Source organism: Leopardus geoffroyi, chromosome D4, assembly GCF_018350155.1.
Source record: "Leopardus geoffroyi isolate Oge1 chromosome D4, O.geoffroyi_Oge1_pat1.0, whole genome shotgun sequence".
Classification (NCBI taxonomy): Eukaryota; Metazoa; Chordata; class Mammalia; order Carnivora; family Felidae; genus Leopardus; species Leopardus geoffroyi.
In genome coordinates, this window is record NC_059342.1 from 93,757,842 (window position 1) to 93,782,492 (window position 24,651).

The 24,651-nt window shown below is 64.2% G+C and overlaps 5 protein-coding genes and 1 long non-coding RNA gene across 13 annotated transcripts; 4 read left to right on the forward strand and 2 right to left on the reverse strand.

The window, feature by feature from the left end:
* The first annotated feature begins 1,255 nt into the window (after positions 1 to 1,255).
* Positions 1,256 to 3,901, forward strand: CYSRT1 (cysteine rich tail 1). The gene is made up of 2 exons (XM_045469181.1): positions 1,256 to 2,910; positions 3,197 to 3,901. Exon 2 carries the CDS (start codon positions 3,205 to 3,207, stop codon positions 3,619 to 3,621), a length of 417 nt encoding a protein of 138 aa, XP_045325137.1. The 5' UTR covers positions 1,256 to 2,910; positions 3,197 to 3,204; the 3' UTR covers positions 3,622 to 3,901.
* Positions 3,902 to 4,212: 311 nt separating this feature from the next.
* On the forward strand, positions 4,213 to 7,006 carry RNF224 (ring finger protein 224). Its single transcript, XM_045469180.1, has 2 exons — positions 4,213 to 5,869; positions 6,149 to 7,006. The coding sequence occupies exons 1-2, from the start codon at positions 5,616 to 5,618 to the stop codon at positions 6,612 to 6,614; spliced, it is 720 nt and encodes a 239-aa protein (XP_045325136.1). The 5' UTR covers positions 4,213 to 5,615; the 3' UTR covers positions 6,615 to 7,006.
* On the reverse strand, positions 5,380 to 8,169 carry LOC123593422. 2 transcript variants are annotated; one of them, XR_006710309.1, is made up of 4 exons: positions 8,055 to 8,169; positions 6,753 to 6,835; positions 5,660 to 5,715; positions 5,383 to 5,487 (listed from the first exon to the last, which is right to left on the reverse strand). It is a non-coding gene; the product is annotated as an uncharacterized LOC123593422 (long non-coding RNA). The 2 variants fall into 2 exon arrangements; XR_006710308.1 differs by lacking the exon at positions 5,660 to 5,715 and having other exon boundaries at positions 5,380 to 5,487.
* Positions 6,796 to 13,780, forward strand: SLC34A3 (solute carrier family 34 member 3). 7 transcript variants are annotated; one of them, XM_045469167.1, is made up of 13 exons: positions 6,796 to 6,909; positions 9,068 to 9,190; positions 9,460 to 9,549; positions 10,028 to 10,156; positions 10,250 to 10,393; positions 10,469 to 10,580; positions 10,674 to 10,869; positions 11,056 to 11,145; positions 11,242 to 11,329; positions 11,420 to 11,587; positions 11,669 to 11,785; positions 11,876 to 12,000; positions 13,203 to 13,780. In XM_045469167.1, the coding sequence occupies exons 2-13, from the start codon at positions 9,106 to 9,108 to the stop codon at positions 13,665 to 13,667; spliced, it is 1,809 nt and encodes a 602-aa protein (XP_045325123.1). In that variant the 5' UTR covers positions 6,796 to 6,909; positions 9,068 to 9,105; the 3' UTR covers positions 13,668 to 13,780. The 7 variants fall into 7 exon arrangements, with proteins under 7 accessions (XP_045325123.1, XP_045325119.1, XP_045325121.1 ...); XM_045469163.1 differs by lacking the exon at positions 6,796 to 6,909 and adding an exon at positions 6,916 to 8,368 and having other exon boundaries at positions 9,065 to 9,190; XM_045469165.1 differs by lacking the exon at positions 6,796 to 6,909 and adding an exon at positions 6,916 to 8,368 and having other exon boundaries at positions 9,065 to 9,190; positions 11,056 to 11,139.
* A 3,998-nt stretch (positions 13,781 to 17,778) lies between these two features.
* TUBB4B (tubulin beta 4B class IVb) lies at positions 17,779 to 20,272 on the forward strand. The gene is made up of 4 exons (XM_045469171.1): positions 17,779 to 17,936; positions 18,215 to 18,323; positions 18,419 to 18,529; positions 19,058 to 20,272. Exons 1-4 carry the CDS (start codon positions 17,880 to 17,882, stop codon positions 20,116 to 20,118), a joined length of 1,338 nt encoding a protein of 445 aa, XP_045325127.1. The 5' UTR covers positions 17,779 to 17,879; the 3' UTR covers positions 20,119 to 20,272.
* On the reverse strand, positions 20,143 to 24,465 carry FAM166A (family with sequence similarity 166 member A). Its single transcript, XM_045469178.1, has 7 exons — positions 24,305 to 24,465; positions 22,181 to 22,395; positions 21,834 to 22,099; positions 21,620 to 21,746; positions 21,187 to 21,281; positions 20,706 to 20,823; positions 20,143 to 20,353 (listed from the first exon to the last, which is right to left on the reverse strand). Exons 1-7 carry the CDS (start codon positions 24,358 to 24,360, stop codon positions 20,265 to 20,267), a joined length of 966 nt encoding a protein of 321 aa, XP_045325134.1. The 5' UTR covers positions 24,361 to 24,465; the 3' UTR covers positions 20,143 to 20,264.
* Between the last annotated feature and the right edge of the window lie 186 nt (positions 24,466 to 24,651).

Consider the following 24,651-nt stretch of genomic DNA (forward strand, 5'->3'; position numbering starts at 1 on the left):
GGCGCGGGGCGCGGGGCTCCGGGCAGCGCGGCGCGGCGGCAGGTGCGTGCGGAGCGTGGCGCGCTCTGCGGCGGAGGCGCGGGGACCGCAGTGCGCGCGGCTCCCGCCCGCGCCCGCAGCGCCACCCCCCGTCTGGGGACCCGCGCGGGGTCCGCGGGGCGGGGCCAGTCTCTCAGCCGCCCCTCCATCGCCGCGGGCCTGGTGCCCGTTCCCGGGGTGGCCCTTCCCTGCGGGCCGCGTGTGAATCGGGACCCCCGCGACACCCCTTTCCAGTACTCCCACCCCAGTCCTGCTTGACCCATCCTGGGTCCTAGTCGAGTACCCCCACCCCCAATTCTAGAAGGCAAATCCTGCTTTTCGAAGCCGAGACCTCATAATGCCAGAGGGAAGAAGACAAGAGGAGCAGACTGGGGGGTCTCAGCAAAGCTGGTTCCCATAGCCCCCCCCCCCCCAGGACTGCCGTGTTCCCCCCCCCCCCCCAGAGAGTCAGCGTCACTGCTGTCCTTCCACTGTGCCCCCAGTAGGCATGCCTCTGGCTCACAAGTGTAACCAGGTTGTGCTCAACGCTGACAGGCTCAAAGAGAATGATGTGACCATGAGGCCGAGTAGGTGTGGGCAAGCAAGCTAGCAGAGGAGTGGATGGAGAGGGGGACAGTCGTTGGGAGAAGGGTCCGAGGACAGGACTCATGGACAGCTGGACAGGGTGAGGGGTATGCGGAAGGTCCGACAGACAGCTGGACAGGCCAGTGGGGCAACCCACGAGGACACGCACCCACCCAGGGTGGGGTGGCCCTTTCCGGCATCCCATCAGGTCAGCACGTGCCCTGCTGTCACGTATTTGTGTGCTAACCTGACCCCACCCAGCATGGAGGCCCCATTCCTTTCTGTTTCCTCAAGCCGGGCTTCCCTGATTCCCTGGTGTCTACCCTCTCTCTGCCTGTGGGGAACCCTCAGGTGAGAGAAAGGACAGAGGACGTGTTGGCGACTACTGGGCAGGGGACCACAGCTGCCGGGGACCTCCGCAGTGCCACCCCCTGACCTAACCCAGCTACCACGTGGCAGGCTAGCACTCCAGTGACCAGCACTGGGCCCTGTGCCTGACCCTGGACAGTCTCAGCCTCTTCTGACCACAGCCCCTCTGCTCTGTCCAGGCCGAACCGCACCTGGCTATGGGCCTTGCCCCACTCCTTCAGAGAGGTCGCTGTTCCTGGTGACGAAGCCCACGCGGGCAAAACAGACTGGAGCAGCGGAGCTGTCCCATGGGGCCCGACTTTGCTGCTCTGTGTGACCTCAGGCTAGTGTCTGGGTCTCATTTCCAAAGCCTTTTAGGGAGAGCGGGTGTGGGAGGTGTGCAAGTGAGCAGGTGCCTGACGGGATGGGCAGCGAGAGCCTTATGGGCTCTGGTTAAGACGGACAACTGAGAGAGCCCCGGTCAGGGGAGGGCTAGGCGCCCAGCCTCGGCCTCCCTCCGGGGCTGCTCCGCTTCCCACCCGCCCGCTGGGCGAGCACCCAAGGAGGCACCGGCCACCAAGCCCCACCCCTTGCCCCGAGGCCCCGCCCCTGGAGCGAGGTCCCGCCCCCTCAGGCCCACCTCCCGAGCCCGCCCAAATCCGCGCCTCCGGAGCTCCGGCGGTCAGAGCTGAGCGGCCTAGGCCGTGTCCTGGACCGTCCGGAGCAAGCAGACCCCGAACCGGGTCTTTAGAGAAACCTTGGAACGCGGAGGCTTCTGGGGAATAAAGTTCCCACCGGCCACCCTAGGCCTGTTTCACGCATGCGCCAGCCGCCGCCTCGCAGCAAGGGGCGGAGTCTGTAGGGGCAGTGGGTGGGGCTTCTAGAGCCTGCGCAATGAGCGTCGGTCGTACACCTGCGAAGTCCGAGGGGCTCGGGGGCCCGCTTCCCTCCACACCCGGTGCCGCAAAGGTGGAATTCGTGTCCGGACCGGTCTGACTGGCCTCATGCAGGCCACCCCGGTCACGCTGGCTTCTGGGCCACCTCTGATTTGATCCCGCCCTTCCTGGGGGCTCCGTTGGGCACCAAAGACTGGGGGCGCAGGTCCTTGACCCACCCTACTGCCCTAATCGCTCCGAGGGGTGAAGATCACCAGTGCCAGGCCCAGACCCAAGTACTCACATCCATTGTCATCCCGTCACACACAGACACAGACACAGACACACACACACACACACACACGCACGCACACACACGGCGACCCTGTGTGGCAGGTGTTACCTGCCAACTTACAGATGAAAGTGGGAGACGCTGGTGGGGTGGGGAGCTGGTGGTCCCTGAGCGCGCCAAGAGAAGCTGCATTTTCAGAAATGAGCTACAAACAACACTTGCGAATGAAGCCCCTGTCGTCGCCAATTGTAAGATCAGTTTTAGCAAAGGTGTGTAAATAAAACATTTTTTATCAGTTAGAAACCTATAAACCTCAGAGCAGTTTGTGCTCTCAGACATCTTAGCCTCTGTCTGCCAGGCAGAGGCTGTTGGTTGAAGTGCCTCAAAACAGGGGCCCTGAGGTAGGCGAGCGATGGCTGGGGTTCCCCGGCCCACCGCAGGCCGGGGAGCTGAGGCTGACTTCAGGCTCACCTCCTGCCCTCCTTCCTGGCGAGCTGCAGGTCCTGGGAGGGATGACGACGTGCCTCAGATGCATGGAGGCTGAGTCACCCAGGCTGGCCGTGCCCCTCGGAGCCCAGGCTGGGCCACCACCCACCTGAGAAGGAAGGGTGGGTGGCTGCTGTGCTGGGAGAGCTGGGGCCTCCTGGGATCTTGGGAACCCCATCTTTGAGCTCCGCCCCACGGCCCCGCCCCTCCCCAGGAGGGAAAAGGCAGCTGCCAGTGGCTTGCCTCACAGGCACTGGGACCCGGCCCACAGGACGAGAGGGGACACCGCTGCCATCAGCACTGCAGGTGGGTCCTGGGCTGAGGGGCTTCCCTGCACTGGGGCTCAGCCACGGGGATGGCACAGCTGCATCTGCCAGCCTCCCCACCCCATCCCCCACTGCCACGCAAGGAGGGCAGCTGGGAGACCTCGGCCCTCACACCCAGCTCACTCCCATGCGCACCCACACGACACAGAAGCCTTGTACACCCTGGTGTCTCCACAGCCAGGCCCTTTGCGGGTTGGGCACCCTCTTGGGCTGCAGCTCTGCCCCTCCGCTGAGCTGATTCTGTCTCTTCTGCCTGCCCCCGCCAGGCTGGGCCATGGACCCACATGAGATGGTCGTCAAGAACCCGTATGCTCATGTCAGCATCCCTCGGGCTCACCTGCGGCCTGATCTGGGGCAGCGGCTGGAGACGGCTCCTCCTTCCTTGGGGTCCCAGCCTCTGCCTGTGGGATCCTGCACCTCAGAGCCCACCGGGCTCCTGCAGCCCTCCGAGGAGGCTCCAGGGAGCAAGGGGGCCAAGGGGACCACCCGGGTCCAGGGCCAGCAGAGCTGGCAGCAGCCCTGCAACCCCTACAGCGGTGGGCAGCGCCCGGCAGGACTGACCTACGCTGGCCTGCCACCCATCGGGCGCGGGGATGACATCGCCCACCACTGCTGCTGCTGTCCCTGCTGTTCCTGCTGCCACTGCCCTCGCTTCTGCCGCTGCCACAGCTGCTGCTGCGTCATCTCCTAGCCCAGCCCCTGCCGGGCCGAGGGGCCTCCCGCAGGACCCCAACATGGCTCAGGCAGCCACAGCGGTGCCCACATGTTTGGGGCAGCCACTGGACCATTGTCGTGGGAGGTGGCCACTTTCCACCCTGGATAGGAGTATCTACCCGCCACAGAGGCCAACAGCCCAGCTCCGGCCCCTTGAAACAGAGCCCTGGGCACTGGCTGTAATGGCAGCCCTGGGGACACCCTTGACCACCTCCCTCAGGGCCCGCAGCCCCGGCAATAAATCAGAGTGACCTTTGTTCTGGTGACTCTTCTCTGCTGCTGCCCCCTTGAAGTGGGTCCCGGGCTGGACACAACCACCGGCCTCAAGCCTCTGTGGTACATTCAGGGGTGGGGAAGCCACTGATGACATCCTAACCTGTGCTGCAGGTCCCCGGTCCACCCAGAGGCTGGACAGGAGGGGTGGGAGTGTGTCCCCTGCCCTGGCCCAGACGGGCCTGGGTTCAAGCTGTCTTGTGTTCCTTAGGGCTGAGGCCGAGCCTGAGAGGTCAGCCAGTGGGTCGGACGATAGGAGGATGTGGTGTTTGGAGCCAGGGGGGTGGAGCCCTAAGAAAGGCCTCCAGGAGGAGGGTCACGTTGGCGGGACTGCGCGGGTGGGGCCAGCACTGGCAAGTTTCTCGGAGCGGGGGCCCAGGCAGCCAGGACCGAGCCCTGCCCACCCGTGAGTCACGGCCCTACCTCGGCTGGGGTGTTTTTCTGGTTCCCCGTGAAACGTCCCATTCCTGCACATCTGTTGTGTGGCACCCAAGCCATGCTGCTCATCTGGTGTCCAGCCTCCAGGGCCTGGGCCTCCTGGACGAGGTGAGCAGAAAAGGAACTGGCCGGTGAGGCCCCTCGGAGAACATGTCTCCCCTCTGTCTGAGCAGGGTGATGTGCCTGGCTGGGGTGGGGGGTGGGGGGGACGAGTGGAGAGCTGAGCTGCTTAGCACTGTCCTCACCTCACTGCCGAGGGGAGGCTGGGATGCCAGGGCAAGGAGCGAGTGGTAGGGCTGGCGCTGGGCACTCTGTGCTTTCCAGGGCCAGGCAGGGCCAGCCAGAGGAGGAAGCCGAGCTGGCCTTGCTGGATGGACGGGTCCCGGTGCCAGCCCTTCCCCGACCCAGGGTGACTGGCCACAGGGCAAGACCCGTCTCTGGGTGTGGGTGGATATGTCATTGGCCTGACTGTACAGGGGCTCCGGTGTGCCAGTTTCCTGGCCCCTGCCCCATGGCCTGCCTCTACCAGAGGATGACCCCACCCAGGCCAGCCCCGGAAACCTGTCCAACCAGACAGAGAGGCTGTGGACTGCCAGGGTGGTAGGAGTAAGGAGGAGCCCCTCTGGCTCTGACTTCCTCCCAGCTGAGTAGTGAGGGTGCCGAGGGTCCTGACCCCATCCGGACCGTTCTTGACACACCCCGTTCTGCTGTGCCCACAGTCACGGTCACTGGGCTGGCCTGGGGGCTATGGCCAGGCAGATGCTGGGGGGGCGGGGTGTAGCCTCTAACGGGGTCGACCAGGGCTAGCCACAGTGCCCTGCACCTCAGGGAGGTTCTGGGTGGTCCCTGTGTGTGTGTGTGTGGGGGGGTCTCCACACCTGTGCTTGAGCACCCCCTTGGGACCTTGTGGGGCTGGCCACTGCCGTATGATGGGGACGGAGGGGACAGACCAGGTGGGAGGAAGGTGCTGGGACAAATCGACTTGGACACACACACTATGATTGAGCTTTGGGGGAGCAGGACCCCTCGGGGCTCGGAGCCCGTGAGGGTTGTAGCAGGTTTCCTGGAAGAGGCGGTGTTCGAGCTGGGAGCCAAAGGATGGAGACACGCAGGTCAAGGCCGGAGAGCTTTCCTGGTGTGAGGTGGGGGGAGCACTAAGAGGAGGGTGGGAGAGGGTCTGGGAGGCCGGGGTGGGGACAAGGACCATGGTGAGCTGTGAAGCCGGGCCTGGGTGGGGGCCTAGTGGAGCTGGGTCCAGGCATGGAGGGGTGTGGGGGGGGGGTGAGGGCAGACTGGGGGGGCACCTTATCTCCTGCTGAGTTGGTGGTGCCCGGTGGATCCAGTTGCAAGCGCTTTGTGGCTGAAAGGAGAGCCCACTGCCTGCCTCCCTGCTGCCTCGCCTGTGCTCGGCCAGTAATGCGAGCCCCAGCGAGGGAGCCGCAGGGCGGCCTGGGTCCCCCCCCCCCAAGCCCCGGACATCCTCCGGACAGAGCCGCCCATGAGAGCGGATGCAGGTAAGAGAGGCCTGGGGCTCAGGCAGGCTGGGGTGCGGGGCGGCGTGGAGCTGGGCAGGAGGGCCCAAATAGGGGGACGGGATGCTGCCCGGTCGGCAGCCGCAGGAGCCCGGCCTGGGCCCAGGCCCCGGCGTCTGGGGCCCCACTGGCCACCACCCACCCTCTCAGGTCTGCAGAGGCCCAGGCCAACCCCCACCCCCGGGGTCAGGGCCCAAACGGTGCCAGACGACGGCAGAGGCAGGCAGGGTGGGCTGCAGCGCCCCTGCTCGCCTCCCCCAGGATGCTGCAGCCAGAGAGCTCCCGGGTCTCCGAGGAGGGGACTGCCACTGGGTCCCGGCGCGGTGACTGCATCATCTGCTACTCAGCCTACGACCTGGCCGGGCACCTGCCGCGCCGCCTCTACTGCGGCCACACCTTCTGCCAGGCGTGCGTGCGGCGGCTGGACACGGTGGCCCACGAGCAGCGCTGGGTCCCCTGCCCGCAGTGCCGCCAGAGCACACCCACGCCCCGTGGAGGGGTGGCCATGCTGGACCTCGACCTGGCCGCCTTCCTGGCTGTCAGGGCTGAGCGGGAGCCGCCTCGCATGGAGCCCCAGCGCCCCGCGCCCCCCAAAGGCAGCACCGCTGTCACTCAGCAGCCAGCCGGGCTCCGCCCCACCTTGGGCACCCAGCCCCACTTCCCCCAGCCCAGATGCTGCTGCAGCTGCGGCCTCTGCTGGGACACCCTGGACAGTCCCCAGGTCTGAGTTCCAGCGGCTGGAACCTCTGACCGCCGCACAACCAGCCCGGAACGGCCTGGGGCCCCACACGGACACCCCCAGACCGCAGCCTAAGTGTGGGGGTTGTGCCCACGGTACCGTGAGGCTCTTTGAGAAGCCGGTTACCTCTTTCCCGTCTTGGCCAGGATTCCAGGGCTTCAGGCCAGCCTGACTGTGTGCGTGGTGAGGGCTGCTGCGCTCAGAGTCTCCTGCAAGCCCAACCCAGGCCTGGACTCAGCTCAGAGGACGCCTCCACGGGTGTCTGGCTAAAAAAGTCCCACAGGTGGGAACCAGAGCAGAGAGCCGCCTCCTTCAGCCCTGTCTTGCAAAGCATCCCTGTGAAGTTCATTTATTCAACAAAGCTCACTGAGCACCCACTACGTGTTGGGCACTGTTCCGGCAGGGTCCCCTGCAGGCACAAAGTCCCTGCTGTGACAGATGTCCAAGGAGCGGGCCCCAGGGCACGGCTGGCTTTAGGCCCAGAGAGGCTGGGGGCCTGCCCGAGATTGCACAGCTCAGTAGGACCACTCCCACACTAGGCCTTTTCCTGGCCTTCAGCTTCCGCTTCCGTCTACCTCATAATGGCCACCACACAGACCCTTCAGAGAGGCCAGAGAAGGTTCTGGAGGCTGTGGACACAGACATTCCCTCAAGTCAGGCTGCAACATCCCTATCCCCATCCCGAAAGGAGCTGTCACACTGTCACACTGCCTCTGGGAGGAACTGCTGGGCCTGCCCCGGGCAGTGGGTGCAGGACAGGGAGGGACAAGAAAATTTGCTGAGAGGACACTCAGAAACCTCCTCCTTCTCTGGGGCAAAGTCCCCCAGGGCACACAGCGATTGGTGGGCAGCAACTATACCAGGGCACCGTGGCCCAAGGGGGAGGGGAAGGAGCATGCCCCAGCAGGGGCAGCAGGAAGGGGACTGACCCCGAGAGGCACCCACAAGCCACGGGGCCAGTCAGGACTCTCCGGGGGGAGGGAGCAGGATGGGCTGAGTCTTCCGGTCCAGGTGGGACGGGTAGTGGGCTGGGCAGCACCGCGGCCTGGGGGACGGGCCCTGCCCCCACCCCCAACTTGCAGATGGAGGCACAGTGCCCTCCACCGTTACTGCCCGCCACTGAGGCCGGGCCCGCTGGGAGCGCTGCTGGGCCCAGCCCTGCCCTGAACTTGGGTCTGAACTGGAAGCCTTCAGGGGCTGGGGCCCTCCCCACCCACCCACCCGATGGGTGCAAAGCGCCTCCCTCCCACTCTTCTGATGGGGCAGGGACCACCATAGTAAGGTCTGCAGAGCTCAGGGCAGACTTCTCAAGGGGCCTCCAGCCAACCAGCCAGAGTGCCAGCATCCTGCCCTTGCCCTGCCCTTCCCCGCCCCACCCAGGGCAGGCGGCACACAGCGTCTGGTCGTGCCACGTAGGGGTCTACCTACACTAGGCCTGCACTCAGAGCCTGTGCCCAGCCCTGCAACCCCCCTGGCCTGGCTCAGGGCCCATCCAGGGAGGAAGCCCACTCGAAGAGGGCTGGGCTGGGGGCCCAGAGCACCTGCCATAGGGCAGCGGTGCGACGTGGACAAGGCAGGCACCTGGGGCTGTGACAGGTACCCCTCGGGAGCCTCAACTCCTGGGTAAACATTAATGGGGCTCAGTACACAGCAGGTCATGTGTGCGCCCAGCAGATCTTTGACCGGCAGCTGCTCCCGCCCTGTGTTTCCTCCCCGCAGGTGCCCCCTCACTACCCTCACAGGTAGGAGCTTCCAGAACCAGGTGGGGGCTCAGGGACATCGAGACAAGGGCTGGTGACCTCCCGGCCCAGGGCTCAGGCCCCACCCTGAGCCTCCTGAGCTGAGGACGAGAGACAGGAGGGAGGGTGACAGAAAGCTCGCCAGTACCTGGACCCTGGGGCCTGGGAGGGAGATGGGGTAGACGACTAGACGGGGGATCCAGACCCAGAGGGCTGAAGAGAGGAGCCTTGAGGCGAGGCGGGGGCACCCAAGCCCCTTGCCCTGCCCCCATCACTGGGGGTGGGGCCCTTATCAAGCAGAGACGTCACGGTCTGGTATCAAATGCCAAAGTCTAAGCTGGGACCATCTGCAGTGTCCCTGATGACACCTGATAGGAGAGGTCCCTGGGTTCCCAGCTCCTAGCCACTTCCGGCACCCGGCACCCTGTGCCCTGGGCCACCCACCAGGTCTTCTTCCAGCCAGGACCAGCGAGGGAGCCAGGGAGCCAGGGTCCCCTCGACTCTGCCCCCGAAACGGGACTGGGCTCTCCTGACAGCTGCCTGAGGTCACTATAGCCATCCCCCATAGATGGACGAAGCAGGAAGTCGGCAAGGCGGGTGTGGGGGGAGGGGAGGGAAGCCAGATCTCAGGTTAGAGGACCCCAGGACCTGGCGGGGCAGGGGGAGGCTATGTATCTGACCTGCTTTCCCCGCCCCCAGCAGATCCAGGCCTGGGCCTGGTCTATCCCTGCCAGAAATCCATGCCGAATTCCCTCACGGGTGGCCAGGTCCCCCCCCTTACTCTGGACACAGTTGGCCTGGTGGACCGGAGCCTGGGAAATGCAGGTACCAAGAGCCCCAAGGGACCAGGCCTCAGCCTGCCTCTCTGCCTATCCACTTAGCCCCTGACCCACTGCTCTGTGCAAGTGGGGAGGGGGCTCCTGCCTATCTCCTGGAGAGCCCATGGGGACTCATGACAATTCCGGTCAGGGCCAGACAAGCTGGAGGCCCCCTTTCCTCTCTCTTACCCCAAGCCCCTATGCCACAGTCCCCTTCACCCCCTCTGGCCCCCCACCTGGGGTGTCCTTGGCCCTACTTCACCTTGGCTCCTACAGGGACCTCCGGTTCTGCCCCAGTCTTGGAAGAGGGGAAAATGGACCCCTGGGCCCTCCCTCAGCTGAAGGACACTGGCCAGTCCTGGAAAGGTAGGTCTTGAAGTGTTGGGTAACAGGCCAAATGGGGCTCTGACCCCCCAGGGTCTGAGCGTGGAGAGGGTCCTTAGGGAGAGAGCGCAGGGAGGAGCTTTGCCTCAGCAGGCCGTACAGAAACCTACTATGCAGACCACGGCCCCAGGGATCCTTGTCCTACAGATCAGCTGCCCGCCCTGTCTGGAGATGAGAGCCACCCTGACCCAGCCTGCCCCTCCTCCTGCCGGCCAGTAGGCTTCTGGGAGGTCCCAGGAGTAGTCTGCTTGGCCATCCTGCCAAGGAACAGAGAGGGGACCCAGACCCTGCCTTGGGGGACAAGGAGGCAGACCCAGGCCCCGCCCTGTGAAGAGACAAGGAAGGGGGGCCCTGGCCCTGCTCTGGAGGGAGACAGGAGGAAGTGGCCCGGGAGGCATCACGGGCAGGGCAGGGCTGGGCGGGGGCTGGCACCGGGGACAGCCCTGTCCCGTGTTCTTAGAGCTCAGCGTGGCCGGCAGGGTGCTCCGGGTGGCCACTGGCCTCCTCAAGGCCTGTGGACTCCTGGGCAGCCTTTACCTCTTCATCTGCTCCCTGGACATCCTCAGCTCCGCCTTCCAGCTGCTGAGCAGTGAGTGACGGGGGGGGGGAGGTGTGGGGGGTGGGGGGCAGCGTGCGGGCGGCCTGTCGTGCACAGCTTCAGGGCGCCGCTCTCTGGACACAGGCAAGGTGACTGGAGACATCTTTAAGGAAAACGTGGTGCTGTCCAACCCTGTGGCCGGACTGGTCATCGGCGTGCTGGTCACAGTTCTCGTCCAGAGCTCCAGCACGTCTTCCTCCATTGTGGTCAGCATGGTGGCCTCCAAATGTGAGTGCACCCCCTCTCCTCCCGGGACGGTGGTGGCTGGGCAGGGTACGGGAGGTTGATGCAGCACCCCCACAGTGCTGACCGTCCAGGCGTGTGTGCCCATCATCATGGGCGTCAACGTGGGCACGTCCATCACCAGCACCCTGGTCTCAATGGCACAGTCAGGGGACCGAGATGAGTTTCGGAGGTGAGTTGGGAGCTGGGGCGGGGGGGGGGGGGGCCGGGGGCCGCAAGCCAGGCAACCGCTGAGGCCACCGACCATCCCTGCTCAACGCGGCAGGGCCTTTGGCGGCTCAGCTGTTCACGGTATCTTCAACTGGCTCACGGTGCTGATCTTGCTGCCACTGGAGAGCGCCATAGCCCTGCTGGAGAGGCTCAGCGCCCTGACACTGGGCGCCACCAGCCTGCAGCCTGGGGGGCACGCGCCCGACATCCTCAAGGTGCTAACGCAGCCTCTCACACACCTCATCGTGCAGGTGAGGAAAGTGCTGTCCTCGGGTGGCCCCTCGGGCCGGGAATGCGGGGAGTGGGGGTGGGGAGCCCCAGCCTCCGTCCTGGGCCCTGCACTGGGTGGGGGGAACAGCGGGCAGAACGAGCCGGGCTGTGGGCGTGAGTCCAGGCGAGCGGGTCCAGTACCCGGTCACAACGCCTCTCTCCCCCAGCTGGACACTGATGCGATTGCAAGCAGTGCCACGGGCAACGCCACCAACAGCAGCCTCATTAAGCAATGGTGCGGCACCAGGGAGGTGATGGTGAGGTGCCTCTGACCCCTGATCTCTGACCTGCCGAATTACTCGGGCCCGCCGGCTCTGAGCCGGTCCTGAGCCTGCCCTGCCTCGCCTCCCCAGACCTCGGGGAACAGCAGCGACTGTGGAGCGGCGGCCTCCGGCCCCTGCCCTGAGAGGAACGGAACGGCTGCGGTGGAGCTGCTGCCCTGTGAGGCCCCGCCCCCGCCCCCTCCGGCCCCGCCCCTCGCCCCCCCCCCCCCCGCCGCCGCGTGGTTCACCAACCCCGCCCTGCCCCCAGGCCACCACCTGTTTGTGGGGACCACGCTCACGGACCTGGCCGTGGGCTTCATCCTGCTGGCCGCCTCCCTGCTCCTGCTCTGCACCTGCCTCGTCCTCATCGTCAAACTGCTTAACTCTGTGCTGCGCGGCCGCATCGCCCAGGCCGTGAGGAAGGTCATCAATGCTGGTGCGGCCCGGGATGGGGGCATGGGGGTGGGGGCGGGGCCGGCGGCCGGGCGGGGGTGACCCCGTTCCCCCCACCCTGCAGACTTCCCCTTCCCCTTCAGCTGGCTGAGCGGCTACCTGGCCATCCTGGTGGGCGCCGGCCTGACCTTCGTGCTCCAGAGCAGCAGTGTCTTCACGGCGGCCGTTGTGCCGCTCATGGGTGAGTGCAGCGGGCGGGCCCTGGGCCCTGGGCGGTAGGCGCCAGGGCTCAGGCCCGGCGGTGACACCCCCCCCCCCCCGGTTCCCCCAGGGGTCGGAGTGATCAGCCTGGAGCGCGCATACCCCCTCTTCCTGGGCTCCAACATCGGCACGACCACCACAGCCCTGCTGGCCGCCTTGGCCAGTCCCGCGGACATGCTGCTCAGCGCCCTCCAGGTACCACCCTCGCCCCCCTCCCCGGCCCCCTCGGAATCCAGGCCTGGGGCTTCCCCCTTAGACTCAGCTCCCTCCTGTCCAACCCCGCGGCCAGGCTGGCCACGGCCCAAGCTCTCCTGGGACCCATCTCCGGCTGCTGGGCCGGACCCACAGCCCCACCTCCTCGAACCCTAGGGATCCTGTGGACGGCCCTCCCCCGCTCTTGCTCCCCTGGGCCCACGTCATTTCAAGGATCATGTGGTCTTGGGTGCCTTCTCTTCCTTTCTGGCAGCCCCTGCCCGGCCTCCCTCGAGGAACCCCCGTGCTCCACTCCCAACCCTGTGCTGCTGGCTGTGCTCCTCCAAGGCATCCTGGTCCTGGGGGGCCTTAAGCCCCTCTACTGCACCTCCTCTGGGATGCACCCCCCTCCCCTGCCATCTAAACCCGACAACATGCCCTCTTTCTGCCAAAACCCCGCCTCACCTGTGCCAGGTGCTTCAAGTTGTTGTTGCACACGACCGCAATTCTGCCTCCAGGAGGCCTCCCTCTAGTCCCCTAGCTCTGTGCCCCACACCCAGTCACATTTAGTCCCGCCGACTCCGTCTCTTCGTCACCCCTTCTTTGGCCCACTGCCCTGGCTCGGGTTTCCGTCCACCACTGGCTCTGCCCCAATGCCCAGACAGGCGCAGCTCCTGAAAGCCCAGATAGATCTTCTGCCCACCAGGACATGAGCCCCAGCCCTCCCCACCATCCACCTGCATTTCTGCCTCTGCTCTGTCCACTCGGATCCTCTCGGGGCAGGGCCCTGGTCCACCCCCTCCAGGAAGCCCTCCAGACTGCACCTTTCACGCCGACTCCTCGAGTCCAGCAGCCCCTGGAGGGGACTCTGTTCCCTGCACGTGTGGCCCTGCACCTCCTCCCCACAGGAGCCAGGCCAGAGCCCAGGGGAGGGCCAGATCCCTGTGGTCATTGGTGGCGTAGTCACCACACTGGGATGCCGGACCGGGCTCCCTGAGTGTGTGTGGGGGAGAGGAGGCGAACCCGAGGAGTGCACCCACACCTGGCCGGAATCTGTCCCCCTGGGTGGCCCTTCTATCGGGCTCTGGATTTAGTACCCTTTAGGTTGGGGGTGGGGAGGAGGAGGAGGAGGTGTCCTGGGTAGCCTAGGGGGACCTGTGTGCCAGGCCCAGGCTCCCAGCCCCTGCCTGCCCCCGGACCTCTAGGTTGCCCTCATCCACTTCTTCTTCAATCTGGCTGGCATCCTGCTGTGGTACGTGGTGCCTGTCCTGCGGCTGCCCATCCCGCTGGCCAAACGCTTCGGGGACGTGACCGCCAAATACCGCTGGGTGGCCATCGCCTATCTGCTGCTCAGCTTCCTGCTGCTGCCGCTGGCCGCCTTCGGGCTCTCCCTGGCAGGGAGCACCGTGCTGGCTGCAGTCGGAGGACCCCTGGTGGGGCTGGTACTCCTCGTCATCCTGGTCAATGTCCTGCAGCGGCACCGGCCAGCCTGGCTGCCACGCCGTCTGCGGTCCTGGGCCTGGCTCCCGCTCTGGCTCCATTCTCTGGAGCCCTGGGACCGCCTGGTGGGCCGCTGCTGCCCCTGCAGGGTCTGCAGCCCCCCTCCAGCCGCTGCCAAGGAGGCCCACTGCTACGAGAACCCTGAGGTCCTGGCCTCCCAGCAGCTGTGAAGGGTGGGCACCCCCACTTCGTGGACTTCTGGGTGCCCTGGGGGATCCCAGTAGCAGGAGACTTCCGAGTCACCTAGCTTGGCTTCTTTCCAAATAAACAAGGCTATAAACCAGGTGTGAGTGGTCTTCACTCCCCCCGCCTGGGGACGGCCCCTGAGCTGGCTCCCGGGGGACGTGGAGGTGGACAAGCGCCAGCTGTCCCCCAGCCGACACTCGGGACCCACTGCAAGTCCATGTGGGTGTGGGCAGGCAGCTGGCCCCCGAACCCCAGGCCGTAACCGTTTCTCTCCTGAGCCTCCAGGGAAAGAAAGGGCCAAGCGGCTGCCACTCTGGAGGTGGAGACATCCCTCAGCAAGAACCTGTGCTCTGAGGAGGCTGGACGTGTCCGGGGCCCTTCCCCATGGGTGCAGGGGGGAGGAGCAGCCGTCTCCCATTCCCCGCCCCCCCCCCCCCCCCCCGCGCCTGCAGAGGACGTGGCCTGGGAGCCAGGCGTGGGCAACCTCTCCGAGGGCCAGCCCCATGGGTCCCGCAGACGCACAGGGAGCGAGGAGGGCAGTGTGAGGACCAGGAGGCCCCAGGCTGCCCCTGTCCGTCTCTCTCAGATGGGTGGGGTGCAGGGCAGTGTCCGGGTGAGACACAGGGCTGTCTTGGGCCCAGCAGAGCAGGCACTCAGCACCCCCCAGGAAGCAGGTCCTGCCCCTAGAGCCACCTGCCCCTGGAGCCCATGCCTCCCCAAGCCCCTCGGCTGTGAGGTGGGCGAAGTTCAGGTGAGGGGGTGAGGCTGAGCGATGTCCACCCACCTGAGGGTGCACCCCCCACCCGGGCTCCGGCTTGCCCCTGCCCCTCCCTGCGGCAGGGGCGTGGCCCACTTCCGCCCTGTAAGGCTTGTCTGCCTGCCAGCCAGTAAGCTGACTCCAGGGAGTCAGGGCCTCCCTGCTCCCATCCCAGGGCTTCCTACAGCACCTCTCTCAGCTCCCCACCCCCCCCCCCAAAACAACGAAAGCTTCTTAGGTAGAATTACATCTGTCACCCAGAACTCACGAACCGAGGGGCACATGCCCACCTCCATCAGAAGTGGAGATGACCCTGGGCAGGGGTCTGGGTGGCCCAGTTCTTAGTATGCTGCTGTGGTCATCACCTCCTCCTTGTCCAGGGAATGCTGCCCGCTGGGGGAGGCACCTCTTTCCCAGGCCCTCTGGGTCTGCCTACCGGGACCCAGTGTGGGAAGAGGTCTGAATGGCCAGGAAGAGGAGGCCTGAGGAGTCCCAGATCACTTCTTGTCCTCGGTCCCGCCTTCCCACTCCCCCTCAGAACTCCCAGCCCTCCCCATGTCCTCTCAGCTCTCGGTCCCCTCACTCCCCATGTCCCCTGCCCCCCCCCCCCCAAGATCCCAGGCCTCCTAAGCCTGAGGTTCACTGCCCACTGAGGGAGGTAGCCACTTGTTCTGGGGCTCATGGGATCAAGACCCCCGCAGCAGGCTCATCCACAACAGCTTGGTTCCCTCCGATTTCAGTGACCTCAGGACGCTCCTGGTGGTGGACATCAGCCTCAAGGTTCCTCTGATGAAAGTTCCCAGAGGTGGGGCTGGGCCTGGCTAGTTCCCTGGGGAGATTGGGGGTGGTGGTGGTGGTGGAAGCCTTCTGTCCCCACTGTGGGGACACAGAGAGAGGGGAAGAAAGTACCCCATGCATCCCTCCTTCCGGGGCGGGTGAGGCCGCCCACAAAGGCTGACTGCAGGTCCTTTGAGGCCGTGAAGGGCTGTCTGCCTGCTGCCCCTGCCTGGCGGTAACGCACCCTCCCGCTGGGACCATGGCCACGAGTAAACAGAGCCTTCGTTTGTGGATGCCTCCAACAGCTGCAGGCTGGGGCGGGAGGGGCAGGCGCCCAGCACTCCCACGGCCCCTGCCCAGGCTTCCCAGCACGTCTGGCCCTCTCTGCCCTGCATGGCTCCCGGCCACAGACCCCCACGGGGCCCAGGCCCCTGGGGCTGGCCCTGCTGCCCCATTAAGGCCCATCTCTGTACACTGTGGCAGGAACTGCTTTGGCTCAGGGTGGGGATCTGCAGGGCCTCCGCCAGCCAGCCCAGTGCAGCAGCAGCCACCTTGGTTCTTGGGCTCAAGCCTGAGAGCCACAGGGAGACTCGTGCTGTCTTGTTCCCAGTGTCCATCTCACGGGGACAACGGGAAGGGCGAGGTGGGCAAGCTGGTGTCTCAGAGCTCGGAGGCTCACACCTGGGCAGAAACACAGCCTCTGTTCCATCACCCATATGAAGCGGAGGTGCCACACTGAACTGTGGGCTCGGGCCTTTTCCAGAAAGTGGGGATGTCAGGCCATACACCCTGGGGGAGGGCGATGAGAAGAGAAGGCTTCGACAGACACCTCAAAGAGCAACCTCCCCAGGGCTTTGTACCACCCGCTGGCTCATGGGGCGGGAGGGGGGGGGTACATCTGAGCTTCTCTCTTTCTCACCCGATTTGTGGGTTTATGACTGCCACAGAGCCGGGCCTTGCCGACTGCTGCTTGGGCAGCTGAGTTACTTTGCAGGGCCCTGTGAGGAAACCAGGATGCCAGGCAGTGACCCTGTGCACAGCACCTGCGGGGGGGAGGGGGGGAGGGAGACCCATGAGCAACAGAAGCTAGGTCCACCTTCCCCGCAGGTATGTGGGGGAGGGGGCTGGTTCCCCAGGCCCCGCTGGGACTGACTGCTGACTCACCCTCCGGGCCAGGACCGCAATCCGGAGGAGCCCAGCTGCAGACCGCTCTCCAGGGGATGAAAATGCTAACCTCTGTGCCAGCATGCTGCTTGTCTCAACAATTTCATCCACAGTTCAGTTTCGGACGTCGCATTCCATAATATGTTAAGGTCGCACGTAAGCCATAGTAACGCGGTATCGCATACCGTAGGGGGTGACGCAAGAGAGTGCGTTCTCCTTACAGAACATAACCAGGTATTGCCCCCCAACACCTCTGGGTCGGGAGACAAAGGAAGCAGGAAGTTCCCTGAGAAAACCAGAATCTAGGGAGGCTCCAGTGGCCACAGCAAGGGAGACAGTTCAAGGCTGCCCAAAGGGTGTGATTCAGTTGTTCTAAAATGTTACAAAAACGTACGCAAATGCAGTTTTTAAAACGACTGATTAAAAATGCGACCATATGGAATTTAACTGTTTTTCCTTCACAAACTACAGAAAAAGTAAACGCATTTGTCAAGCCCAGGTATGGTGGGGGGGAGCGGGGACGGAGCGCCCGGAGATCGGGGGCCCGCCCTCGTCTCCACGCAGCTCTGTGCGCCCCTGGGGCCGAGGCACCAGGCGACCGGCGCGGGGCCAACTCGTCTCCACAACAAGAGCGCGCCGCGGCCAGGCAGGCCCCCGCCCTCCCCTCCCCTCCCCTCCCCTCCCCAGGCCCCGGGGCCGAGGCCCCACGTGCTCCCTCACCTGACCGCGACCGGAGCGGGCGTTGGGACCGAGGAGGGCAGCCCGGGACCGCCAGGCCTCGCCCACACGCTCGTCCCGGCGCCGCCCCCGCTCCCGCCCCCTCGTTTCGTTCCCCGGGGTCCTAGGCAGCCGTGCCGGAGAAGGCGCTCGGCTGGCCCGGCCCGCGCGCTCGCCCCCCGGGGCTGCAGTCTCCTGCACGTGTGCGCGCGCGGCCCGCCAGGGCACAGCCCTACGCCGCCGCCCCACCTGCGTTTCCCGGGGCGCGGACCGCGGACTGCGCCCACCCCGCGGCCCGTCCGGCCGGCCCTCCCTGGGGCGATAAGTCCCAGCCCGCGCCCGCAGCCCGCCCCCGGAGCCCGCCCCGCCCGCGCGCGTCCCCGCGGCACTGCGGCGGTTACCAGGACGCTGGCCCTAGGTCGGCGTGCTCTCCGGAGCCAGCCAATGAGAGGACAAATCAATCATTTGAAACAGCCAATGGCCAGAGTACTGCAGCGCGAGGGAGGGGTTTTTGATAGGGAGAGCAGAGACCGAGGCTGACCAATGAAGAGCGAACGGCGGTGGGAAGGTGGGCGTTAGGCGGCTGGATTGACGGGAAACACAGCCAGTCAAACCAGGATGTTTGCCAGCCTCGTTCTCGCGGCCCAATACGAGGCTGGCGGAGGCGGGTGCGACGGATATATAAGCGTTGGCGGAGCGTCGGTTGTAGCACTCTGCGCGCCCGTTCTTCGGCTCTTGCGTCCGTCCTTCCGCCCGCGCCGCCGCCGCCGCCGCCGCCGCCATGAGGGAGATCGTGCACCTGCAGGCCGGCCAGTGCGGCAACCAGATCGGCGCTAAGGTGGGTAGTGGGGCGCACGGGCCCCGGCACGGGTCTCCCGGGCGGGTGGGCGGGCGGCGGAAAAGATGGCGGCAGCGGGCCGGTGGGCGGACGGCGACCCGCATTGCGGCCCGGCACAGGGTCGGGGCCGGGGCGGCGGCGCTGGCCCCCGGGGACGGATCTGGAGGCGGCCGCGGGGTGGCGGGGGAGGGGAGGGCCGCGCCCATCCGGGGCGGGGCCGACTCCGGGCCCCGCCGGCGTGACTCAGCCTCGGCCCGGCCCGCCGGCGTCTCTCGCAGTTCTGGGAGGTGATCAGTGACGAGCATGGCATCGATCCTACCGGCACTTACCACGGCGATAGCGACCTGCAGTTGGAGCGGATCAACGTGTACTACAACGAGGCCACCGGTGAGACACCACGCCCCTTTCCTAACTCCTTCCTGCCTCCCCCGCGGCTCTTCTCTCGCTGACGTTCTCTTACCCTTCCCCCCCCGCCGTCCCAGGTGGCAAGTATGTGCCCCGAGCTGTGCTCGTGGACCTGGAACCGGGCACCATGGATTCCGTGCGCTCGGGACCCTTCGGTCAAATCTTCAGGCCAGACAACTTCGTTTTCGGTGAGCCGCGTCAGGGGCTGGGCGGCGGCTTGATAGCCAGGACGGCTCAAAGGTCAAGGGGTGCCCAAGGTCACCGCCGTCGGTACCGCAGAGCTGAGATCCTGATCCACTCTGCCCCCTGAGCAGACGCTAGCGCCCGTGGACACCTTCCTCCTCTCCCTGGAGTCAATCTCCTCGTAAAGCGGCTTTGGGAGGGAGGCCCAGCTGTCCACCCGCAGGGAAGGAGTCAGCAGATGTAATCTTTCTGCTACAAACGTTGAATTGCAGGCAGTGGAAGCTGTGTTTGCAGCTCATCTGTCCTTGAGAATTGGCAGGGACCGCCTGTGGGAGGGGATGGCTTATTGTTAAGCCACCTTGGCTTGATTCCTAACTTAATTTTTAATCGGGCAGGCTCTTAACCTTCTGGCTGGGGGGCCCATTTGCTCCACGTGCGGGTTGAGTTCACACCATGTCGTTGGGGGTTTTTTGGCACGGGTGACCAGCGGGGACCACATGCCCGGCAAAGAGTGACTGGCTGCCTTCTTACAGGTCAGAGCGGTGCCGGGAATAACTGGGCCAAGGGGCACTACACGGAAGGTGCAGAGCTGGTCGACTCGGTCTTGGATGTCGTGAGGAAGGAGGCCGAGAGCTGTGACTGCCTGCAGGGCTTCCAGCTGACCCACTCCCTGGGCGGGGGCACCGGGTCTGGGATGGGTACCCTCCTCATCAGCAAGATCCGGGAGGAGTACCCCGACAGGATCATGAACACGTTCAGTGTGGTGCCCTCGCCCAAGGTGTCGGACACGGTGGTGGAGCCTTATAACGCCACCCTCTCGGTCCATCAGCTCGTAGAGAACACAGACGAAACCTACTGCATTGATAACGAGGCCCTCTATGACATCTGCTTCAGAACCCTAAAACTGACCACTCCTACCTATGGGGACCTCAACCACCTGGTGTCAGCCACCATGAGCGGGGTCACCACCTGCCTGCGCTTTCCCGGCCAGCTCAATGCTGACCTGCGCAAGCTGGCTGTCAACATGGTCCCCTTCCCCCGCCTGCATTTCTTCATGCCCGGCTTCGCCCCACTGACCAGCCGAGGCAGCCAGCAGTACCGGGCCCTGACGGTGCCCGAGCTCACCCAGCAGATGTTCGATGCGAAGAACATGATGGCTGCCTGTGACCCCCGCCACGGCCGCTACCTGACCGTGGCCGCAGTGTTCAGGGGTCGCATGTCCATGAAGGAGGTGGACGAGCAGATGCTGAACGTCCAAAACAAGAACAGCAGCTACTTCGTCGAGTGGATCCCCAACAACGTGAAGACCGCCGTCTGTGACATCCCGCCCCGGGGGCTGAAAATGTCCGCCACCTTCATCGGCAACAGCACGGCCATCCAGGAGCTGTTCAAGCGCATCTCGGAGCAGTTCACGGCCATGTTCCGGCGCAAGGCCTTCCTGCACTGGTACACGGGCGAGGGCATGGACGAGATGGAGTTCACCGAGGCCGAGAGCAACATGAACGACCTGGTGTCCGAGTACCAGCAGTACCAGGACGCCACGGCCGAGGAGGAGGGCGAGTTTGAGGAGGAGGCAGAGGAAGAGGTGGCCTAGAGCTGACACCCGGTAAAGCACGCGGAAGCTGTGTGAACTCTTTATTCGCTCACGGTCTGTTCTCTGATAGCCATGTCTCTGTGTGCACTTGCTCTTTTCCTTGTCTTGACGTCACGTGCTGTACAGACGCCACCATTAAAGCATTTTCATAGTGTCTGGTCTCGCCTCTCCAGTTCCTTCTGATAGGCTTTGCGGGTGCTGTTGCCAAACGTCATCGCGTAGATGTCTTGCATGGCTGCAAGGGGGAACACTGCAGCTGAGCCCCAGCCTTGCCCACACCCGGGAAGGGCATTCAGAGGGCTACCCTGGGCACCTGCCTCCTGAAGATGGGCTTGGCCTGTCCACACTGAACCTCTGGAGGACCAGCATGGTCTAGAAGCAGCCAGCCTCTGGCTTTGAGTAAGGGGCTGAGCCCCTTTCACACCAGGGGGGGATGTGAACCCTGGGATCGTACAGCTGGCTCTGTGCCAGTGGTACAGCGTGGGTAGGGGACCCCAGTCACCCAACTCCTTCTTGGAGCAGCCTGGTCACTCTGCCCTTGTTGAGCAGGTGGGGGCGGGGGGGGGGGGTGTCTGTTGTGTACTCACATGGTATAAACCCCATGTAGAAAGGTATCAGGCCCTTGCTGTTATAGATGGTGTTGCTGGGCCAGTGTGTTCTGGGCAGCCTTTCACCCAGGGCACAGATGGGAATTTTGATCAGGAACTGTGGAAACAGGCAGGTGCTGACGTGCTGCCGTCACCAACCAGTAAGCGCGACAGGTAATGGTGGAGGCTGGGCTGGTGATCTGAGAGGTGGCTAATGCTCCCAAGGTCTCTTCTGCCCTACCTTCTCCCCACAACGCTGGGGAGTAGTGAGCCAAGGTCTGGTCAGAAGCATGAGGGGGAGCAGCCTCTTTGGGCCAGGCAGGCCCCGCTCCCCAGGCCTCTAAGGAAGCCTGCCCTCCACAGCCCCCTCTGGGGAAGCCGGCTGAGCCTTGGCCGGGCTCCTGCCTCCCGGGAGGTGTGACACCACCTTGCGGGCCATGATGGGCATTTGGGAGCAGGCCCAGAGATGACGTCCTCCTACCTGATTCTTGTCAAACTCGTCCATAGCCTGTGTGACACCATCGCAGTAATTCACCCCCATCACCCAGGCAAAGCGAGGGACAAAGCCAGCATAGCCTAGGGGATGGAGTCGTCAGGGTCCTGCCCCAGGTCCCCTCCACCTTTCTCTGGGCATACCCACCTGTCCCCAGGTATGCCAGGGAAGTCTGTTGGGGCTCCTTCCCTAAACGTGAGTTTCCCGTTGGGGCCGGGCGGCAGTGGGTGGACTGGAGTATCCCACCTTGGGAGAGGCTGGGCTCTAGGAAACCGCTGTCAGGGCAGGAGCATGGGTGGGGGCAGACCCACCGGCAGCCCTCCTCACTTGCTCCCCCTCATCCTGCCTGGGCTCCTTAGAGCCTTGTTGGGGGGGTGGGGCGGGGCGGGAGTGTGCTCGCACCCAGGCCCTGGGCACCCACCTGAGATGGCTTTGCGTTGGATCAGGTTGGGGTGGTCCAGCTGGGGCAGCCTGTGAAACCTGCCCACGTCTAATGTCTCCTGCTGGCGGGCTGGGGGTGGGTGTTCATCCCTCCTGCAGTGGTATAGCTGGGATGGGAGGGGGGCAAGTCACTGTCTCAGCCCCACCTGGGTCTGGCAGGGGTGAGGCTTGATCCCAGCACATCTCCCAGTTACCTGGGTCCGCTCAGGGGCCTCGTGGACAGGGGTGGTGCTCTTCCAGCCTTCCTCACCGTATGCCAGCCGCAGGCCTGGGTGTCCAAAGTCTCTGGAGTCCCCCTTCCTGCCTGGTGGGCACGGAGGGTAAGGGGGGTAGGGCATGAAGCCTGCAGGCCGCAGGACCTGCCTGGATACATTCTCTGCCCCCGACGGCCCCTCCTGGGCATTCACTTCCTGGGGTGGGAACCGGCCCAGGATCTCAAAGTTCTTGTAGGGCTTCACACCTGTATGGATAGGGTGAGTGTGAGCGATGACACCCAGGAGGGTGGGCCCGGGACAGGCAAGACTGGTGGCGGAGGGCTCACCGGTGTAGTGGGGGATGTAGGGCTCAGTCAGGTCGCGGCAGGGGATCAAAGGTGGCTTGGACTTGCTGAAGTCCTCGACGAACTTGGGCTTGGATATGGGGGACAACACCGAGCAGGGGCTCTTCCTCACGCTGGGGTCTGTGAGCAGCTGCGCTGTGGTGCGCCCGTAGGTGTTCCCCACCTGGTAGCGCAGCTGCGGATAGAAGCCGGCATAGCTGCGGAGGGAGGAGGAGGAGGAGGGCCAGTGGGCAAGGGCAGGGCCCTTGTGACAGGGTGTGGATCCAGCCTGCCGGCCACAGGCGAAGGTACCTGACCTCACAGAATGGGAATCTCAGTAGCAGCGGCTTTCGGAGGCTCTCGAGGCTTGGATGGGCGGCACAGGCCAAGCACGGACAATAGGTCTGCCCCACCGGTGAGACGCAGTCCTATCACCAGCAGACTGCCATCCACTCTCTACCCAGCCACCCACGAACAAGGAGCTTAAAGACGAGGGACCGGGAAGGGGTGGGGGTGGGGGCGCCTGGGTGGCTCAGTCGGTTGAGCGTCCGACTTCGGCTCGGGTCATGATCTCGAGGTCCGTGAGTTTGAGCCCCGCGTCGGGCTCTGTGCTGACGGCTCGGAGTCTGGAGCCTGCTTCGGATTCTGTGTCTCCCTCTCTCTCTGCCCTTCCCACACTCTCTCTCTCTCTCTCTCTCTCAAAAATAAATAAACGTTAAAAAAAAAAAAAAAGATGAGGGAATGGGGGATTCTGCCCCTTTGAAGCATTTACAGGGATGGGGACAGGTCCCAGAACCGGACTGAGGCACAGCCCAGTCTACGCAATGTGGTATCCCGGGAAGGCATCACTGACTTTGGCCCCCCGGGAGGCCAGTAGCCAACTGTGTGGAGCCAGGATTTGAAAAGCAGGTGGGAGGGCTGCTGGTAGGAGGTAACGCCCCGGGCTGAGTGTCCTTGAGAGATAGGAGTAGTGTAGGCATCGCAGTGCAGGCCCCAAATGGGGGTAGCGGTGGGGCCTGTATGATCACCCAAGGAAGGCAAATTGTTTTCTTTCAAAAAATCGTCAAAGGGGTGGGGGCGCCTGGGTGGCTCAGTCGGTTGAGCGTCCGACTTCGGCTTGGGTCATGATCTCACGGTTTGTGGGTTCGAGCCCCACACCGGGCTCTGTGCTGACTGCTCGGCGCCTGGAGCCTGCTTCCAATTTTGTATCTCCCGCACTCTCTACCCCTCCCCTGCTCATGCTCTGTCTCTCAAAACTAAATAAATGTTTAAAAAGCGTTTTTAAAAACTGTCAAAGTGAATGCAGAATTGCTAGTTTGAGAGATAAGCAGGACGGAGGCAAGAAGGGTAAGAGCCCTCTTCTGTATCACCTGGCGTGATGTTTGCCCAGAACCATTTGGAAAGTCGGGTCTGACTCCTTTCTGGATTCTTTTCTTTTCTTGTCTTGTCTTTTCTTTCCTTTTCTTTTCTTTCTCTTCTTTTTAATGTTTGTTTATTTTTGAGACAGCACAAGCAGGGGAGGGGCAGAGAGAGGGGGACAGAGGATCTGAAGTGGGCTCTTTGCTGACAGCAGAGAGCCCAATGTGGGGCTTGAACTCACTCAACTGACTGAGCCACCCAGGTGTCCCAGACTTTTTCTTTCCCGTGTGTGTGTGTGTGTGTGTGTGTGTGTGTGTGTGTGTGTAGGTGTGCACATATATTCCAGAGAGGGCTTACTTTTACTTTAGTTTTTACCTTGGGGGTACCGAGTAAGGCAGCCTGGCAGCCTGGCAGGTCAGTTTACTCCGGATGCTTATGTCTTTCTAACATGCAGCATTCTATGGAGTGAGCGTCCGGAGTTTATTTGGCCAGCCTCTGCCAGCTGCCAGGCCGTGCCCAGTTTTCTGCTCTTATCAGACCTGTTGGCCATCTGGTAGGGCTCTCAGCACAGTGCTAGAGGGGAGGGGAGATTTGCGCCCCTGGCAGCCCCGGCCCTACCACTCCTGCCCCAGGCCTCTCCGGGGCCCTCTTCCCCACTCCCTGGAGACCAGCTTCTGTGCCGTCTTCACAGGTGGCCTTGAGCCCTTCCCCTGCTGCCCTCCCCCATCCTCTGCAGACCCCAGACTCCCCCGGGGCTCCAGCACTTACCCAGGGATATAGTGAGGTTCTGGCGTGAAGAGGTTGTGTTTCTGAGTAGCTGTCATCTTGCCTCAATAGCGCCTTTGATGGCTCCAGCCCCTTTCAGTGTCTGACTCCCTTCCCTGAGAGGAGTCCCTGTTGCCTGGAAACCATTGTGAAGAGGCCTGCCGTTGTTGGGCCCTACCTGGGCTGGGCCCTTCCTTAACCCTGTGAGTGCTCCCATTTTACAGGTGGGACGCCTAGGCCCAGACAAGCAACAGGCTAAGGAGGTGTCACACTGAGGTTCCCTGAGCTCACAGAATTGGGACAGCTGTCTTGGGCCTGTCAGGAAGTGTGGGGCGGAATGAGGCGTGGAC

Excerpts from the sequence above, each read along its gene's own strand:
- CYSRT1 (XM_045469181.1), top strand. The coding sequence starts at position 3,205 with ATGGACCCACATGAGATGGTCGTCAAGAACCCGTATGCTCATGTCAGC.
- RNF224 (XM_045469180.1), top strand. The coding sequence starts at position 5,616 with ATGGAGGGGTGTGGGGGGGGGGTGAGGGCAGACTGGGGGGGCACCTTA. Across the intron at positions 5,870-6,148 it reads GCCCATGAGAGCGGATGCAG|GATGCTGCAGCCAGAGAGCT; the intron begins GTAAGAGAGGCC and ends CGCCTCCCCCAG.
- SLC34A3 (XM_045469163.1), top strand. The coding sequence starts at position 8,260 with ATGGGGCTCAGTACACAGCAGGTCATGTGTGCGCCCAGCAGATCTTTG. Across the intron at positions 11,146-11,241 it reads GCGGCACCAGGGAGGTGATG|ACCTCGGGGAACAGCAGCGA; the intron begins GTGAGGTGCCTC and ends TCGCCTCCCCAG. Across the intron at positions 11,786-11,875 it reads GGCCGTTGTGCCGCTCATGG|GGGTCGGAGTGATCAGCCTG; the intron begins GTGAGTGCAGCG and ends CGGTTCCCCCAG.
- TUBB4B (XM_045469171.1), top strand. The coding sequence starts at position 17,880 with ATGAGGGAGATCGTGCACCTGCAGGCCGGCCAGTGCGGCAACCAGATC. Across the intron at positions 17,937-18,214 it reads GCAACCAGATCGGCGCTAAG|TTCTGGGAGGTGATCAGTGA; the intron begins GTGGGTAGTGGG and ends CGTCTCTCGCAG. Across the intron at positions 18,324-18,418 it reads GTACTACAACGAGGCCACCG|GTGGCAAGTATGTGCCCCGA; the intron begins GTGAGACACCAC and ends CCGCCGTCCCAG.
- FAM166A (XM_045469178.1), bottom strand. The coding sequence starts at position 24,360 with ATGACAGCTACTCAGAAACACAACCTCTTCACGCCAGAACCTCACTAT. Across the intron at positions 22,100-22,180 it reads CTACATCCCCCACTACACCG|GTGTGAAGCCCTACAAGAAC; the intron begins GTGAGCCCTCCG and ends CTATCCATACAG. Across the intron at positions 21,747-21,833 it reads AGGCCCCTGAGCGGACCCAG|CTATACCACTGCAGGAGGGA; the intron begins GTAACTGGGAGA and ends CTCCCATCCCAG.